Source organism: Erpetoichthys calabaricus, chromosome 3 (genome assembly GCF_900747795.2).
Source record: "Erpetoichthys calabaricus chromosome 3, fErpCal1.3, whole genome shotgun sequence".
NCBI classification, from domain to species: Eukaryota; Metazoa; Chordata; class Cladistia; order Polypteriformes; family Polypteridae; genus Erpetoichthys; species Erpetoichthys calabaricus.
In genome coordinates, this window is record NC_041396.2 from 3780169 (window position 1) to 3799881 (window position 19713).

At 40.7% G+C, this 19713-nt stretch overlaps 1 protein-coding gene across 6 annotated transcripts in view; it reads left to right on the forward strand.

The window, feature by feature from the left end:
- LOC114647647 (cytosolic phospholipase A2 gamma-like) overlaps positions 1-19713 on the forward strand; it is a 131815-nt gene that overhangs the window by 92686 nt on the left and 19416 nt on the right. Inside the window, exons 14-15 of one of the 6 annotated variants that reach the window (XR_007934568.1) lie at positions 838-994; positions 7693-7968. The exons of 3 other annotated variants lie outside the window; for them this stretch is intronic. Coding sequence is in view for 2 of the 3 variants with exons in the window: in XM_028796255.2 (XP_028652088.1) it covers positions 838-994; positions 7693-7877 (342 nt within the window). In the remaining variant the exon portion in view is untranslated. Of the gene's footprint in view, positions 1-837; positions 995-7692; positions 8285-19713 lie in introns of those variants that run through there. 2 more of the 6 variants (XM_028796255.2, XM_051925413.1) reach the window with 2 other exon arrangements.

Here is a 19713-nt window from a genome sequence, read left to right on the forward strand (position 1 = left end):
TATTTTGTTTTTCATTTTTATAGAGAAATTAATCTGAAACTATCATACTTCTTAGTATGTGAAGGAAGTATAGCACTGCTCTCGATTAGGGATCTTTAGATTTGCCACATTGTCCATGTTAAAATCTATTCATTTTTGGCCCTTCTTCTTCCATTCACCCCAAAATCATGCATGTTGGCTTTATTGTGCGCTACAATAGGCTCAAGTTATTCTGGATTTTAGTGTAACTGTTGCTCCTGTGCACGTCTGCATAATAATAATAGTACCATCTCTCTATTATAAAAGGAAATCCTGAAAAGCAAAGCAAAAGCAAGGCTACGGTACGTGATCCTCTCGGAAGACATTTTAAAGACCCGCGAGATCATACGCCTTTTCTTTAGCCTTCGCCACCCCTCCCTTCACCTTGCGCCTTATCTCCATTTACTCTTGTCTACTTTCTGCATCTCTCTGACTATCCTACTTCTTTGTTGCCATCCTCTTCCTCTGTATACTCTTCTATATTTCCTCATTCCACCACCAGGTTTCCTTTTCCTCCTTTCTCTTACCAGATGTCACACCAAGCACCCTTCTTGCTGTCACCCCTTACTACATCTGCTGTAGTTTCTCAGCTGTCTGGTGACTCTTCACTGCCACCCAGTGCCTGTCTCACCTCCTCCCAAAACTCAACCTTGCAGTCTTCCTTTTTCAACTTCCACCCAATAAACATTAAATTCAACAACCCTAAATTGAAAAAGCAGATCATATAATCCAGTCATAAATTTAGGTGAAAGAAAAACATTATTGAATAATGCATTTGAATAAACTTTTTATTTATTCTTTTTTTATATATTGTTTTAGACATTGACACTAGCTAAGGATTTTGCTGATGCAAATAATCTTCGTTTTCCGTCGGTGGACACAAAAGACGAGCAACCTGAAGACTGCAGTGTGTACAGTGGCCCTTCGACTCCAACAGTTATTCACATGCCCCTATTCAACGAGTTTAACAAGCATGGCAAGTAGAACGTTCATTGGTTTTGAAGGCATAACTTAACTCGATATGTTACTATGAATTTCCTAAAATAGCATGGGATACAAGTTATGAAAAGTTTATGGAAAGGGGGAACTGCTGTGCAGTCATGGGACAAACATATCTCACAATCATGACTTGATTTATTAACATGAGGGGAAAAACTTTTTTTTCTTTTAACAGAATAAATTATTTAATTAAACTTATAGATGTGTACAAATCTTTGGAACCCCTCCATGAAAGAAGAAGAGCCCACAGCTTGAAAGTGACGAAAGTAATCATCACCCATCGTTTTTTATTCCGTTTTTAACAAAAATCAGACTTTACTTCAGAGTATTTAAAATAATAACACAAATGAAACACAAATGAAAATGGCAGGGACAAAACTGATGGAACCCTTCACCTAATATTTTATTGCACAGCCTTTAGACTATGCAATCACTGCACATGAGCATTTCTTGGAGCTCCCCGTGAGACTTCCTGTCTACGGGACCAGTCTACAGGTGGTTTGGCCGAGTTGTTCTGAGCAAATTGCTTCAGCTATGTCAAGTTTGAAGGGGACCTTCTCCAAACTGTACTTCTCAGTTCTTTCCATAGATGTTTGCTAGATTTCAAATTGTGGCTCACAGAAAGCCAGTGTTTTGTTCTTTGCAATTCTTGGGTGCTTTGTGTTGAGTGTTTGGCTCATTATCCTGTTGGAGGATCCATGACCTGTGATTGAGACAGACTTTTCTGATACTGGCCATTATTGTTTGCTCCAGAATGTCTTGATAGTGTTGAGGTTTCATTGTTCCCTGTTCAGATTCAAAGCACCCCATGCCAGACACAGCAAAACAGACTCAAAACATAACCGAGCCTCCTCCATGTTTCACAGTTGCTATCGTGTTCTTTTATTTGAAAGCTTCATTTTTTTGTCTGTGGACATAGAGCTGATTAGACTTACCGTAAAGCTCTACATTTCTCTCATTTATCCAAAGGACAACAACAGTTTATTTTTGTATAACCAAAAACCACATTAGGAAGGATGCAATGAGCTTTAATGGGCCTTGTTTTTTACAACATCCCTGAAAAAAGTTCTCCAAGAAGCACTGTAGCTCGCTAATATGCATTTTACCAAATTGGCTTTTTTATGGCTTTCTTTCAGCGGCTGACGATGCTGTGATCTTCGCGGAGTCAATGGAGGCTCTGATTGGGGCGCTCGAGAGACTGAGCGAGGAGTCTGAGTGTCTGGGCTTGTGAGTGTCCTGATAAAAACCAACATTCAGGCTTTTAATGACCTATTGGGCACAGCCATCAGCAGTGTGTCTGTTTGCGGAGAGAGTGTCGACCTCGTCATTGAGAGGTTTACTTACCTTGGCAGTGACATTCATGTCTCTGGTGACTCTTCCTATGAAGTCAGTAGACAGATTGGGAGAGCACTGGGGGGGGGGGGGTCATGAGGTCATTGGAAAGGGGTGTGTGGCGCTCCTGATATCTATGCAAAAGGATGAATGTCCAAGTCTTTAGAGTCCTGGTGCTTCCTGTCTTGCTAAATGGTTGCGAGAAATCGACGCTATCCAGTGACCTAAGATGAAGACTGGACTTCTTTGGTACTGTGTCTCTCCGGAGAATCCTTGGGTACCGTTGGTTTGACTTTGTGTTGCTCATGGAGTCCCGAATGAGGCACATTAACTGCAATGTGAAGGAGCGTCAGTTATGGCACTACGGCCATGTGGCGCATTTACCCAAAGGTGATTCAGCTCGTAAGATCCGCATTGTTGGGTACCCGAGTGGCTGGACTAGGCCAAGGGGTCACCCACGTAACACCTGGCTGCAGCAGATAGATGGTCTTTCCGGAGGGTGGGATTGGACCACGTGTCTGCCTGGGGGGTTGCCAACCGGGATCCCAAGTTTTTTCGTCATGTGGTGGGTGCAGCAACACACTGTACCAGTGCATGCTCCCCAACTTGACTTGACTTAACTTTCAGCAGTGGAGTCCTCTGAGGTTATCATCCATTGAGCCCACTGACACTCAGAAAGCAATGATGGATCCTCACCTTGGAGTTCAGCTTATATCTTTTTAGAAGTTTTCCTTGGCTTTTTGTCTACCATTCTCACTGTCCTTCTGCCCATTCTTAGGTTATTTTTTCTCTTGAGGCCTTGCCCAGGGAGGTTGACTACAGTCCCATGGACCTTAAATGTCTTAATAATATTTGCAGCTGTTATCACAGGAACATCAAGCTCTGGAGATGGTCTTCTAGTCTTTGCATTTAATGTGCTTGTCTGTCATTTTAATAATGCGATTAATGCATTATTTAATATTTATTTAATAATTTTAATAATGTTTGGTAGTTGATGGGTGCCCACAAGGCGACACTCCTCTGGTCATGGGTGACTTCAATGCAGCCACTGGCACTGACAGGGCTGGCTATGAGGATTGTCTCAGTCCTCATGGGTCTGGTGACCGTGGTGAAAGTGGCTCCATGTTCCTTGACTTTGCAAAAGTTTAGGGCCTGCGAATCGCTGGATCCTGGTTCCAGTGCCCGGAACCACGTTGAACTTGGTACTCCAATACTGGTGGTGCGGTGAAGGAGATCGATCACATCCTCGTGGGCAGACGCTGGAGGCTCTTGCAAAACTGCAGGGTCTACAGAAGTGCCCAGTTTGTGAATTAAGACCACAGACTTGTTGTTGTTACTCTTAGGATCCAGCTGAGGTCCAGCAGGTTACCACCTACTAGGATAATGAGCCTGGACTTGGCCAGACTCCAAGACCAGGCTGTTTCTAATGAGTTTGCATGCAGTTTGCGTGAGGAACTTGCAGATTTGGGTACGACTCCCGATCCTAATGTGATGTGGGAGACCTTCGTGACAAGACCCTGAAGGTTGCTGAGGGTTGTGTTGGTGTTACCCGGTGTTCCCAGAAGGAGGTGTTTCATCTCGCAGGGCACCCTGGATATCATTGAGAGGAGTCGCAGCGCACAGCTCAGTAGCAACTCTGGTCTGTACCGGGAACTGAGAGGGATGGCTGTGAGGGCTCTGAGGGCAGATAAAGAGGCGTTTGTTAGAGGAATCTGTGAGCAAGTGACACACCATCTGTGGTCTAGCAACCCACGTCCTGCTTACAGAGGAATAAAAGCAATACACACACCCGGCTGATGGAATGGTCCTTACGGATGACAGTGCAGTTGTGACCCGTTGGGCTGGCTACTTTGAGCAGTTGTTCAAAGCTGATCTCCGGGTAGGACATTGGATATCTCTGGGTCCATGGTTCTTGAGGCTGATTCTCCAATTAGCTGTGGACCCCGCAGTCTCACTGAGATTGCACAGGTGGTGAACCAGCTGAGGGGAGGAAAGGCTGCAGGGATCTGTGGTGTCTGGGGTGAACTTCGCCAAACTGGTGGTAAGGCTGTCCTGTTGGCATTGCAAGCAAACTTTGCTTCCATTTGGGAGATTGGCATTATCCCAACTGACTGGAAAACGGGACTTGTCGTCCCTATCTGGAAAGGGAAGGGTGATTGCCTGGATTGCAGCAACTACAGGAGGATACCACTGCTCTCGGTGCTGGGTAAGGTCCTTGCTAGAGTTGTCCTCAATAGGATCCGTGATCACTTGCTCACCTACCAGCAACCGGAACAGTCTGGTTTTACACCTAAGAAGTCTACCATCAACCGCATCCTGGCACTGAGGGTTCTCATGGAGTGCAAACGCAAATATCGGCAGTTTCTTTGCAGCCTTTGTTGATTTTCATAAAGTGTTCAACTTAGTTGATCGAGCTGCCCTTTGGGACATCCTGAGGATTCACGGGATCCCCACGAGGTTGCTGAATATCATGGCCGGCCTGTACACTGGTACTGTGAGTGCTGTGCAGAGTGAAGGCAGGACCTCTGTGTTTTTCCCAGTTGATTCTGGGGTTCGTCAGGGGTGTGTTCTGCTCCTACTCTGTACAGTGCTTGTATGGACTGAGTATTGGGCAAGGTCGTGGGGTCCAGCAGCTGTGGGGCATCTGTTGGTGAAGAAAGATTTACGGATCTTGACTTTGCTAACGATACTGTGATCTTCTCGGAGTCAATGGAGGCTCTGATCGGGGTGCTCGAGAGACTGAGTGAGGAGTCTGAGTGTCTGGGCTTGCGAGGGTTCTGATAAAAACCAAAGAACCACGCCTTTAATGACCTCTTGGACACGGCCATCAGCGGTGTGTCTGTTTGCAGAGGGAGTGTTGACCTTGTCGAGAGGTTTACTGACCTGGGCAGTGACATTCATGTCGCTGGTGACTCTTCCAAGTCTTTAGAGTTCTGGTGCTTCCTGTCTTGCTATATGGTTGTGAGACATGGATGCTAACCAGTGACCTGAGATGAAGACTGGACTCCTTTGGTACTGTGTCTCTCCGGAAAATCCTTGGGTACCATTGGTTTGACTTTGTGTCGAATGAGCGGTTGCTCATGGAGTCCCGAATGAGGCACATGACCTGCATTGTGAGGGAGCGTCAGTTACGGCACTACGGCCATGTGGCGCGTTTCCCCGAGGGTGATCCAGCTCGCAAGATCCTCATTGTTGAGGACCAGAGTGGCTGGACCAGGCCAAGGGGTCACCCACGTAACACCTGGCTGCAGCAGATAGATGGTCATTTCCGGAGGGTGGGACTGGACCTCATGTCTGCCTAGGGGGTTGCCAACCGGGATCCTGAGCTGTTTTGTTGTGTAGTGGGTGCAGCAATGGACTGTACCAGTGCATGTTCCCCAACTTGACTTGACTTGACTTCTGTCATTTTCTTTCTAATCTCCTCAGGCAACTCTCTCTTCTGCTTTCTCTCTGGTCCATGTTCAGTGTGGGACACACAATAACCCCAAACAGCAGAATGACAACTTTTTTCCCCACTTAAATCTTAAATCTGAATGACTGATTGCATGATTGGAGACATGTGTGATATGAACTCAAGAAAACAGCTGGTTTGAAATATCACTCAAATCCAATTATTTAGGCTCTTTTCTAGATGCCCCAACAAATGTGTCCAGGCCATTTTAAAATCTCTTTGTAGAAGATGCAACACTTGATCTCTTGTCAAACTTGCTTTGCTTTACTCAATGACATGTCAAAGGCATGGAAGTATACAGGGGAAAATTGCATTTCATTTCACAACTTTCATGGTGCACACAGCATTTTTTCAATGTGCTTTAAGGGGACCAACAAATTGATCCACATCTGTAATTTATCTATACCATATAATGCTATAAATGCTTTAATGTATTTTATCAAGAAATTGAAAAAAATCTCACTATGCCTGTGGCTCTGGCTTTTCTCCTGTTGTTCCTTTTTGTTAATAGACCAGTCCAACCTGCCAACCCCAAATACTTGTAGCAGTTCACTTTCTCTCTACATTCACTCCCTGAATTGTGACTGGGTGTAGAGACTGTTTGGGGCAGAAAAATGTAGTAAATAATCCCTTTGTTTCACTGATGTTAAGTTGCAGATGATTCTCAAAGACCACCCCATGACTCCTCTGTCTCATCCCCTTATGCATCCCACTAGTGCTGAACCATATGAGAACTTCTACAAGTGATATGAGGTATGATCCAAGGCGTACAAGGTGAAGTGAAAATGAGACAGGACTGCTCTTTATGTGGCTCTATATCAGAAATACATTCACAAACTGCAGTCTGTCTGACAAATAGTCCATTATCCAGGACAGCACACGCTTATCCATCTGCACATCCCTGAGTTTACTCCTTAACAGGGATGGCTGCATGGTATTGAAGGCGCTAAAGAAATCAAAAAGATAATTCTCACAGTGCTGCCAGCTTTGTCCGGCCTTGTAGACAGGTATTTGCATCCTCCACTTCAGTCTTTGTCTGACTGGCAAACTGCAGTGGTCCAGGCGGTCTATCACAAGAGGACTCATATAGTCCAGGACCAGTCTCTCAAAGGTCTTCATAATGTGAAACGTAAGTGCCACTGGTCTGTAGTCATTAGGTGCCTGCCTTCTTTGGAAGAGGAACAATTCAGGATGTTTTCCACAGCAGATGCACTTTTGGTAGCCTTAGGGACAGACTGAGCAGGTGACACAAAGTTGGTCATCACAGGCTTTAAGAACTCGAGGATTGGACATCTGTTCCCACAGGTTTTCTTGTGCGTCATCTTCTCACTTGGTCATCAGTTATGGACAAACAGCACTAATGGTCTGAGGTGGACTTGTAACTGGCCATTCCAGTTGACGTGGTAGGAGTTGTTGATGTAGTAGGGATGGTGTGGGGAGACTGGTCATTGGAAGATGGGGGAAGTGGGTGGAAAAATCTATCAAAAATTGGTTCTGATTGTCAGTTTTGTCCATGTCCCCTTCTAGCACCTGAGCCTTGGATTGCTTTAATTTACTGAACAGGGATTGATTTATTAATATACATTTGGCTGAATAGTTTTTTTCTCATTATATCTTACCTTATGCTCTTATAAGTTAAATTTAATTGTGTGTTGTTTCATGGGGGTCCATGTATGCAGTAAATATTAATGGAAAATTACCAAAATCACCATGAACTGAACTTTACTGTAACATTTAATTGTCAATTTCCATTTCAAGGCCGGAATTAATTTTTTCTCTTCATTGCATTTAACAAGGAGACATAATTAATCAATGATAATTCTGCTTGTATGAAGTTATAAGTTCTTTTATTTCTTTTTAATAACACTTGTACATCTTGTGCTTGTTTTCAGAGGCAACTATTTCCAACTATTCTACTTTACAGTCAGGATACTCCCAAGAAGATATCGACAAACTTTTGAAGATAGCCAAAGAAAATGTTACACGAAATAAGGAAAAAATATTGGCAGCAATCAAGAACGACAAATGTGCAAAAGAAACTATCCCAGAAAACTCTGAAAGTTGCTGTCTATGTTAAATATCCATCAGACCCTCCATAACAACACAGTCACACTCCTCTCATCGCCTCCAGTACTGAAATGTCTTGGTGTCACAGGTTTTGGGACAGGGTGGTCAAATAAACATAAAGGCTCTCTGATTTCAGTCTGTTAGTTTCACTCTCTATTTTCAACATCCATCATTATGTTTGTGTCATATTTGTCCTAAACTGAATTATATCTCCATATATAAAACACATGTAGTGCCCTCTATTTTATTTGTTAAATATGTCTATGTAAAGAAAGAATAAAGTGGTCACCCAGGTTATCTGCCTTCCATTTCCCAGGACAGGAGCAAGAAATCTGGAGACATTGGTGACTTTAGGGCATTAGAACATTAGAACACTCTAGACGAGAACAGGCCATTCAGCCCAACAAAGCTCGCTAGTCCTATCCACTTATTTCTTCCAAAAAATACCAAGTCGAGTTTTGAAAGTCTCTAAAGTCTTACTGTCTACCACAGTACTTGGTTGCTTATTCCAAGTGTCTATCATTCTTTGTGTAAAGAAAAACTTCTGAATGTGCGAAATTTACCCTTAACAAGTTTCCAACTGTGCCCCTGTGTTCTTGATGAACTCATTTTAAAATAACAGTCTTGATCCACTGTACTGATTCCCTTAATAATTTTAAACACTTCTATCAGGTCACCTCTTAATCTTCCTTTGCTTAAACTGTAAAGGCTCAGCTCTTTTAATCTTTCCTCACAATTCACCCCCTGTAGCCCACCATAATCAGCCGAGTTGCTCTTCTCTGGACCTTTTTTTGTGCTGCTATGTCCTGGAGACCAAAACTGCCCACAAGCCTCCAGATGAGGCCTCACCAGTGTGTTATAAAGCTTGAGCAGAACCTCCTGTGACTTGTACTCCACACATCAAGGCGCTATATAACCTGACAGTCTCTTAGCCTTCTTAATGGCTTCTGAACACTGTTGGGAAGTTGATAGCTTAGAGTCCACTACGACTCCTAAATCCTTCTCATATTTAAACCTCACATTTTTACTTCCTATGTGTAATACCGTATATGCTCCAATAAACGCAGAGTCTCTTATTGTCGCCGGTCTCTAAAAAGTGCCGGGCTTCAGAGGGGACGCGGCCAAATATTAGCCGGTCTCTAACAGTAGCCGGGTTTTTGATATTTGCCTACTAGCGTACATTGTAAGCGTCTGTATCTATATAGACATGTGTAATACATGTGCATGTCAGCACGTTGCATATATAAGAAATACGGATATACCGGTTTCTAAGACTACTAAAATACGGTCGTTATATAGTGATAAACAGAGAGTGGTACAAATGTGTTTTGCTATGAACAGTCTCCTTGAAGATTCATCACTTTTAACCAGCTGCATATTCCTTATCATTTTTGCTGTCAACGAGATTAGCCTAGGTTGTCGGATCCGGGACGCATTTACTTATTTTGGACCTACGACGCCCTGGATTACGAAATCTACCCTTTGGGCAGAGAGGGGAGTAACAAAGAAAGACCTGCCGTCTTTGTATCTGCTAAAATGGAATTTTCTTGTCATTGCGGATTCGAACAACGAATAGCAGCAAAATGTACAGAAAGACATTGCCATTTATCTTTAACAGTCTTATGCAGCATGTGAAATTCAAATAAAGTAGCTGTTTGTAATATTAGCCGATATTTTTGTGTACCTGCGGTGGGTTGGCACGCTGCCCGGGATTGGTTCCCTGCCTTGTGCCCTGTGTTGGCTGGGATTGGCTCCAGCAGACCCCCGTGACCCTGTGTTCGGATTCAGCGGGTTGGAAAATGGATGGATGGATGGATTTTTGTGTACCTACCTGTACCGACACACACGAAAAAATATTGCGTTCTGAAGGTTTTTGTTAATATTAGCCGGTCTCTAATAGCAGCCGGTCTCTATTAAGCACCAGGAGCCGAGGCTAGTTTTGCAAATAAACGTCGGGGGCCTCTATTGGAGCATATATGGTACTTTACATTTACTGATATTAAACTTCATCTGCCACAAATCTGCCCAAGCATGTATGCTATCCAAGTCCTTCTGTAATGATATATCGGATTCCAAATTATCTGCTAATCCACCTATCTTGGTACCATCGGCAAACTTAACCAGCTTGTTCTTTATATTCCTATCTAAATCATTTATATATATTAAAAATAGCAGCGGCCCTAGCACTGACCCCTGTGGAACACCACTCTTAACATCGGCCAATTCTGATGAGGTTCCTCGCACCATCACCCTCTGCTTCTGTGTCTAATCCAATTCTGCACCCATCTAAAAACATTACCCTGGACTTTTAATTTGATGCTCGCCCTCTCATGTGGCACCTTATCAAAAGCTTTCTGAAAGTCAAGATAAATAATCTCATCTGCTCCACGTTGATCATACAATTTTGTTGCCTCCTCATAGAATTTCAGCATGTTAGTTAAACACGACCTCCCTCTTCTAATAACTCGTGTCCGTGCCAGGTGTTGCTGAATCTCATCCTTAATAATTCCTTCCATTAATTTCCCTGTGTTTCATGTTAAGCTTACTGGCCTATAGTTGCTTTGCTCTGCCCTGTCACCCTTTTTGTATAACGGGATGATATTTGCTATTTTCAAGTCCTTCGGAATTTCTCCAGTGTGCAGTGACTTCCTAAAAATATGTGTCAAGGATTTATATATGTACATTATGTATTAATGTTGTTCCCAGAATTCCATGCCTTTGGGTTTAGCTGCTGGTGATGTGGCTTTCACAAGTTCAGGTACTTGTTGTAGACCTGAAGCCAGTAAAATAAAACCGTAAGGTTTGACCCTGCCCTCATATAAATCTTAGAGAAAGAAAAAAACTAAATGTCTTCTTCAGGTTAATGTATTGTGTGTATTTCTTTTATTTGTTCACACACACATCAAATTACAATTAAATAAGATCACATGAATATAATATAAAATTCCTAACATTTATTTCTGATACAAATCCACTATATTAGAGTTAAAGTATAAAAAAGAAAATCCCTTTTCTGGTTCTGTAGCCTGTTTCTGAGACTCGAATCCTGGGCTGGTGTATCTGGCTTAGCCCTCGACTGGTTCAGGTCATATTTCTGCAACAGGACTCTTAGAGTCATGCTAGACGATTTTTCATCTGAATCAGTCTCACTCCCATGTGGTGTCCCCAGGGTTCCATTTTGGGGCCACTACTTTTTTCAATTTACATCCTGCCTTTAGGTGCAATTTTTAGAAAACATGCAATCTCGTATCACCTGTATGCTGATGACTGCCAGATTTATTTCTCCCTCAAGTCAACTGACTCCACTAAACCTCTTCTCGACTGCTTATCTGACATTAAGGACTGGCTGGCTGTAAACTTCCTTCACCTGAACGATTCAAAAACCGAGGTCATTGTTTTTAGTCCTGACCGCGAACAGACCCTACCCCTTGGCCTCGACTTTCTTCCCATTCCAGTAACTTCGTCTGTTTCCAGTCTTGGAATCAAAATGGATATGGTCCTGAAAATGGATGCTCAAGTCAACAGCACAGTAAAATCCTGATTTTTCCATCTCAGGCGAATTGCCAAACTCAAACCAATTCTGCCTTACCACCTCCTGGAATCAGTAATCCATGCATTCATTACGTCCCGGCTCGACTATTCTAATTCCTGCCTATATGGTATTAGTAAAGCCACTCTTTCTAGACTCCAATTGGTTCAAAATGCGGCTGCAAGGCTTTTAACTGGAAGCAGCAGAAGCCAACACATTACACCGATTTTAAAAACCCTACACTGGCTGCCGGTTAGCTTCAGAATTGATTTTAAGATACTCCTCTTAACCTATAAGGCACTAAATGGTCTAGCCCCTGCTTACTTGAGTGTCTTGCTCCATCGTCACAATCCCCCTCGTGTTCTTAGATCCGCAGATCAGCTGCTCCTAACCGTTCCCAAGGCACATTTTAAAGTTCGTGGTGAAAGGGCTTTTTCCGTCTGTGCACCCAGGCTCTGCAACTCCTTACCTTTATTGGTTAGGCAAGCCGCTTCAGTCGCCACATTCAAATCACACCTAAAAACGCACTTCTTCACATTGGCTTTTAATTCTTAACCTGTCTTATTTCCACTTGCTTTTTGCTATTTCTCTGTTTTATTGGGTCCCCTGACCTGTTTTTAGTGTCTCTGTTTTAATTCTCTCTTAATGTTTGTTTTTAATATTTTGCTTTTAGTCTTGCTTGATTTAACTGTACAGCGCTTCAGTCAGTTGTAATGCTGTGTTTTTAAGCGCTTAACAAATAAAAATGGTATGGTATGGTATTCATGCCCATTTCTTCAGTCTTCAAGGGAGGAATCTGTTTAATTCAAACAAATCCTTTTAACTTTAAGTCTGAAAAAAGTGATTACATTTTTGTCTATTTTAAGAATATTTAGCCTTAGTAGGACATCCTTCTCGAAAGCATCTTGTAATAAATGTGTAGTCCTCTCCAGTGCTTCCTTTTATTGTATCTTCAATTTTATGTAAAACTGAAAATGGAATGACTATATTTAAGAGTACATTTCACCATACTATCATTTTTTACTTTCTCATATATGAAATATAGAAAAAGTATTGTAATCGTCCAAAAATTCGACCTCAAGATTTTGATGAATCTCAAGGTTTTAGACCTCCCTAGTTCGAAAATACAAGTTTTGGAATTATGTCTGTGTGTGTGTCTCTGTGTGTGTATGTAAGCATGATAATTTGAGAACACTTTCATTTAGGGTAACCAAATTTTGCATACAAATATTAGGTACAAAACATTGATTTCTATTCACTTTTGAGTTATTTCCACTAACCGCAAGTAATACTTTTTTATTGTTCAATATATTATAATTTGATTTGTTATTGATGGTTCTTTAATGTACATCTCTCTATTATAAGAAAAAACCCTGTGACAAGATGAGACTTTTTTAGAGAATTTTTCAAGTCCCGTGAGACAAGACTTTTACCATGAGATTTTTTCAAGAAACACCCTGCTTTCAACCATATTCAAACACGCCTACGGTCCACTCAAATCTCATTCATGTGAACGCTTTTATCAGACACAGATCCTGCTCTCTCAGCTCTTATAAATTTTACACTTTTCTCATTTAAATATAGTATGTGAATTTCCCTTTGGGATTAATAATCTATCTATCTATCTATCTATCTATCTATCTATCTATCTATCTATCTATCTACTCTATCTATCTATCTATCTATCTCTATCTATCTATCTATCTATCTATCTATTTAAAGTTGTTTAGGAAAAGTCCTCAGTTTCATCCTTTAAAGAAGATTTTCTGGACAGTATTTTTAGACCTAAAATTGACATTGTTTCCTTCGATGTAGTCCTTTTCTAGACAATAATTTTATACATTCTAGATGACACATTAACGTCTAAGTGAAGAAGAAAGGGCTGCGCATCGAAAAGAGCTTCACCATCCATAGCTTACTACCTTTTCCAATGCATTAGATTGCATTACATTACAAAACAGATTAGTCTCAGGCTGGTGATCTTAGCAGCCTGCGATGTTTCCTGGCTTAATGCAGTCCAGAACCTCTATCTTCATAACTCTTGCCATCCACAGTGTGCAAAATCTACAAAGTACAGAGTCCTAAAACGTTTTCAATCATTGTTTACAGTTTAATATCATACATAACACCTATAAATACCTGGGAGTGCAGCTGGATGATAAATTGGACTGGACTGCCAATACTGATGCTCTGTGTAAGAAAGGACAGAGCCGACTATACTTCCTTAGAAGGCTGGCGTCCTTCAACATCTGTAATAAGATGCTGCAGATGTTCAATCAGACGGCTGTGGCGAGCGCCCTCTTCTACGCGGTGGTGTGCTGGGGAGGCAGCATAAAGAAGAGGGACGCCTCACGCCTGGACAAACTGGTGAGGAAGGCAGGCTCTATTGTAGGCACAGAGCTGGACAGTTTAACATCTGTGGCAGAGCGACGGGCGCTGAGCAGACTCCTGTCAATCATGGAGAATTCACTGCATCCACTGAACAGGATCATCTCCAGACAGAGGAGCAGCTTCAGAGACAGAATGCTGTCACCGTCCTGCTCCACTGACAGACTGAGGAGATCGTTCCTTCCCCACACTATGCAACTTTTCAATTCCACCCGGGGGGGTAAACGTTAATATTATTCAAAGTTATTGTCTGTCTGTTATACCTTCATTGTTATTACTCTTTAATTTAATATTGTCTTTATCAGTATTCTGCTGCTGGAGTATCTATCTATCTATCTGAGTGATTTTGGGAAGTAATGAGGCTTCTTGTTTCCATGGCTGATTAATACTGTAACTAATCTGTATTAGTCATCTGTCCTGCATCTTAAATTTATTTGTCCTTTGGAAAGCCTTGGAATTAGTATGCTTAAACATTTTCTATATAAAAAAAATATTCACTAACCTCAAAGATTTTTATTTGGTACATATAGCTATAAATTTGAAGCATTTATTTGTTTACATGAGTGACTCAAAAAAGTTGAGTAACCAGCTTAAGCTGCAAAGATAAAAAGGACAAGCAAAAGGATTCTTGTATAAAATATAAAATAAAGGTTGTTGGGTTATGAAAACTAATACATATGTTTTACTAGTAAAGGTTTTTCTTTTTTATTTCCTAAAAACATTTTGCAACTGTTTTTAAAAAAATCAACATTTCCCATCCATACAGTACATTGTCCAATGCAGTTATTCAATTCAGGATGTCATTTCGCTGGTGTTTATTATGGCATCACTAAGCTCAAGGGGGGACCCAATCATGGGCTGTAGGACAGTCTAATTATTACTTAATATATGTTGTAGCCACCGAGGTGTAAGGCGTTGTCAAGCATGGGTAAAACGCGTGCCGAAAGAAATCTCACAGTCCAAAAGTTTATTTTAAAATATTTAGTGAAAGTTAAAAGCAAATAATCCACACAAGAATCAAAGAAAAAAATAGTTACACACGTAGAATAAAAGGGAAAAAAAAGGGAAAAATGTATCTTCTCTAAAAATAGCCTTTCTTGAGAAACTTTAGTTATTTCTGTATTGAAAGTTCTTTACTTCTTCTTCTTTACTTAAAGATTCTTAACTTCTTATATACTTAAAGATTCTTAGCTTCTTCTTCTGTACACTTTAAACGTGTGGCACAGCACATAAATTAAGTGCTGTTTTCTTACATATTTACTTCACGCACTCAAAAGGCCCGTAGGTCAGTAGGCACGGTTTAAAACCTTATGCCTTCCACACCTTACTCATGGCAAGGCTGTCACTAACTTAACAATAATGTTTACTCAAAGCTGTTAGAAATGGCAAGAATATACCAATATAATTCTATTTACGGGGGTTATCGGGACCTCCCATAGATTATGCATTGTTATCTAGTAAAATATTCATGAATCTTATAGAACTAGGAAAATGGGTCTTACATATATTAAACCAGGTATGTAGAGTGGTTAGCATTTCCTTCTACTTCCTTGAACTGACTGTAGCAGACCTGTCATCTTCCTATGATATTGACAATTAATCATAAGATCAAAAATCAAGGAGGCTGTGAGTTTGTATGGACTGTGCTGGTTATTTTTTTGTGATTTTGTCTCAGTAAAGTGTGCGTGCCATTAACAATGCATTCTGTCTTAAATGACAGCTCACAAGCTTTTTTGATATTTCCTAAAGGCCAATGTGTCTCAGTTTGTTGATTAATATACTTTGACAGTGTTTCATTTTAATTTAATTAGAATTATTATAAACATATTACCCATATGCGTTTCCTGTGTAAATATGGAAATGAAATAGAAAGCCAATGGCAAGAACCCAGCTCAGGAGTGGGGGCCCGATGTGTAGAGTCTGCTATTTGTGTTGCTGCGTTAGAAGGATTTTCAGGATCGGATGACATTACAGTGGTGTGAAAAACTATTGCCCCCTCCTGATTTCTTATTCTTTTGCATGTTTGTCACACAAAATGTTTCTGATCATCAAACACATTTAACCCATTAGTCAAATATAACACAAGTAAACACAAAATGCAGTTTTTAAATGATGGTTTTTATTATTTAGGGAGAAAAAAAATCCAAACCTACATGGCCCTGTGTGAAAAAGTAATTGCCCCCTTGTTAAAAAATAACCTAACTGTGGTGTATCACACCTGAGTTCAATTTCCGTAGCCACCCCCCAGGCCTGATTACTGCCACACCTGTTTCAATCAAGAAATCACTTAAATAGGAGCTGCCTGACACAGAGAAGTAGACCAAAAGCTAGACATCATGCCAAGATCCAAAGAAATTCAGGAACATATGAGAACAGAAGTAATTGAGATCTATCAGTCTGGTAAAGGTTATAAAGCCATTTCTAAAGCTTTGGGACTCCAGCGACCCACAGTGAGAGCCATTATCCACAAACGGCAAAAACATGGAACAGTGGTGAACCTTCCCAGGAGTGGCCGGCCGACCAAAATTACCCCAAGAGCGCAGAGACGACTCATCCGAGAGGTCACAAAAGACCCTAGGACAACGTCTAAAGAACTGCAGGCCTCACTTGCCTCAATTAAGGTCAGTGTTCACGACTCCACCATAAGAAAGAGACTGGGCAAAAACGGCCTGCATGGCAGCTTTCCAAGACGCAAAACCACTGTTAAGCAAAAAGAACATTAGGGCTCGTCTCAATTTTGCTAAGAAACATCTCAATGATTGCCAAGACTTTTGGGAAAATACCTTGTGGACTGATGAGTCAAAAGTTGAACTTTTTGGAAGGCAAATGTCCCGTTACATCTGGCGTAAAAGGAACACAGCATTTCAGAAAAAGAACATCATACCAACAGTAAAATATGGTGGTGGTAGTGTGATTGTCTGGGGTTGTTTTGCTGCTTCAGGACCTGGAAGGCTTGCTGTGATAGATGGAACCATGAATTCTACTGTCTACCAAAAATCCTGAAGGAGAATGTCCGGCCATCTGTTCGTCAACTCAAGCTGAAGCGATCTTGGGTGCTGCAACAGGACAATGACCCAAAACACACCAGCAAATCCACCTCTGAATGGCTGAAGAAAAACAAAATGAAGACTTTGGAGTGGCCTAGTCAAAGTCCTGACCTGAATCCAATTGAGATGCTATGGCATGACCTTAAAAAGGCGGTTCATTTACAACCATTTACAAACTGCATTTTGTGTTTACTTGTGTTATATTTGACTATGGTTAAATGTGTTTGATGATCAGAAACATTTTGTGTGACAAACATGCAAAAGAATAAGAAATCAGAAGGGGGCAAATAGTTTTTCACACCACTGTATCTCTGTCTGTCGGCTTCCTTTGTCTGTATGTGATTTCTTACTGCTGTATCACTAAGGGAGGGGTATTGCCTTTCAATATTATATCTTGTCACACATGTACGATTAGGAGGCAGTCAAAGAGCCTAAAGGTGAGTGAAACATCGCGAGATAAAGGGATATCACGTGGTACTTACCTGAACTCTTTTTTCCAACAGGACACAAGAAGAGAATTAATCCCGCAACTTCCAGGTTTTCAAAATGGCCGTGATGACGTCACTTCCGGTCAATATTGATGACATCACTTCCGGCACCCACAAACCACATCACTTCCGGTTATTGTTGCAACATCACCGTTTTGCCAACCATTTCCTGTCACAGGTTTTTCTGCTCTATAAAACCACCATTTTGTTTTCAGTTGTTATTCATTGTACTTTCAAGACTTTGAATCGCTTCATTTTTTTAATATTGTCTGTAAGACAATATACGGGGATGGTCCCCAAATCTTTATTTTGTATTTGCGACTTTCTTATCGATCACAGTCTATATAAATTCGGGTTATGTAACATGCCGCAATTCCAAAAGAACTCATTCCAACAAGGGAGCTAGCGCCCCCTACTGGATATAATAACTACTTACAATTGTCTTCAAAACAGAATCGGTGCTATCAACTTAAATCTGTGTGAGCCTCAGAAGTTCTGCGTCAATGAGACAAAAAAGTTGAAAAGAAACTTTGCAAATCCATCCAGAGGTGGACATAAAGATCACTCAACTTCTGACAAGAAGGAATAGCTGGATAAACACATCTGCAGCCAAACTTTCAAAAAGCACCTGACTTTGTCAGCAACATCCTTCTCTTGTGAATTCATCTTGTCAAAGGCTTTGGGGTGGGAATCAGTAAACATGAAGTTGTCTGAACTGCAGCACAGCGGAATAAATCATTGATGTAAATAGAATTATTGAAAGACAATGCTTTTGTTGTTTCTGTATTCTTAAATCATCTTCCAGTTATGCAATCCCAGTCATGGACACATTTCCATTCCCTGCTCCTTTCCTGTCCTGCTGTCACTTGTCACCGATCAACACTGAGTTTCATTCAAGGCTTTACCGTTCTTCCTGTTGTAAATTTAAAATAAGACATTTTCTCTACGTATGTGTTCAATAATAATAATAGTAATATGGCAATAATAAGAAAAAGCAGAAGATGGTAATTAATATTTACCAGAAGAACCTGGGCATCAGGGTGAGGAGGTGTCTTGCCTCCCCTTATGTGAGCTTGTCTGCCATTCCTCAGTCACACTTGCACGCATTACACTGGGACCAAATGTAATGGAGAATACTAACAATGTACACCTTCAGAAGTGGAATAAATGGAATATATACTGAAGAAATCCATTGCTAGACATGAAAATACGAAGCATAACATTTCAGACAAATGAACAGTTCTGTTAATTAGAAAAAATATACCATAAATATTCTTTATCCTCACCAAATGTTGCATATCTACACGGGGAATGAATATTGGTAATATATTTAAAATAATTCAGTTTAAATTAAAATAAAGCACTGTCAAAATATATTAATGAAAAAAAAAACTGAGAATCATTGGCCTTTAGGAAATATCAAAAAACCTTGTGAGCTATCATTTAGGACAGAATGCATTGTTAATGGCATGCACTGTCTATTGAGACGATATCACAAAAAAAAAAATATAATAATAATAATACAGCACGGTCCACACAAACTCACAGCCTCCTTGATTTATGATCAAATGATTAATTGTCATTTTAAGAAGATAACAATTCTGCTATAGTCAGTTCAATAAACACTCCCTTCAAAATGCTTGCATATAAGACAGAATCTCAATGAAGCAGGATTCATGAGTAGTGAGGAATAATATGTGACACTGAGGCATTATAATGCATAATAACAGGAACAAGTAAAAATTTTGACTTTCTAAAACGGATTCTGCAAATGTAGGAAATTCAGTATATAATTTAAGTTACATGTGTGTGCATTTCCATATCAATTTTAGAACTTAGTAAAGTATTTGTTACACAAAACAGTCACTCAAACAGTATTTAAATTAAGTCCTCGTCTATAACAATGAAGGTTCACACTGTCATCTTGGACTTTTGGAAGGCGCTGAATGGCTGAAACTATTCATAGCGATTTGCCCAAAAAGGGAAGTGCCATAGATAGATAGATAGATAGATAGATAGATAGATAGATAGATAGATAGATAGATAGATAGATAGATAGATAGATAGATAGATAGATACTTTATTAGTCCCAGGGGGAAATTCATATACTCCAGCAGCAGCATACTAATAAAATCAATATTAAATTAAAGAGTGATAACAATGCAGGTATAACAGACAGTAACTTTGTATAATGTTAACATTTATCCCCCCGGGTGGAATTGAAGAGTCGTATAGTGTGGGGGAGGAACGATCTCCTCAGTCTGTCAGTGGAGCAGGACGGTGACAGCAGTCTGTCACTGAAGCTGCTCCTCTGTCTGGAGATGATCCTGTTTTGTGGATGCAGTGGATTCTCCATGATTGACAGGAGTCTGCTCAGCGCCCGTCGCTCTGCAC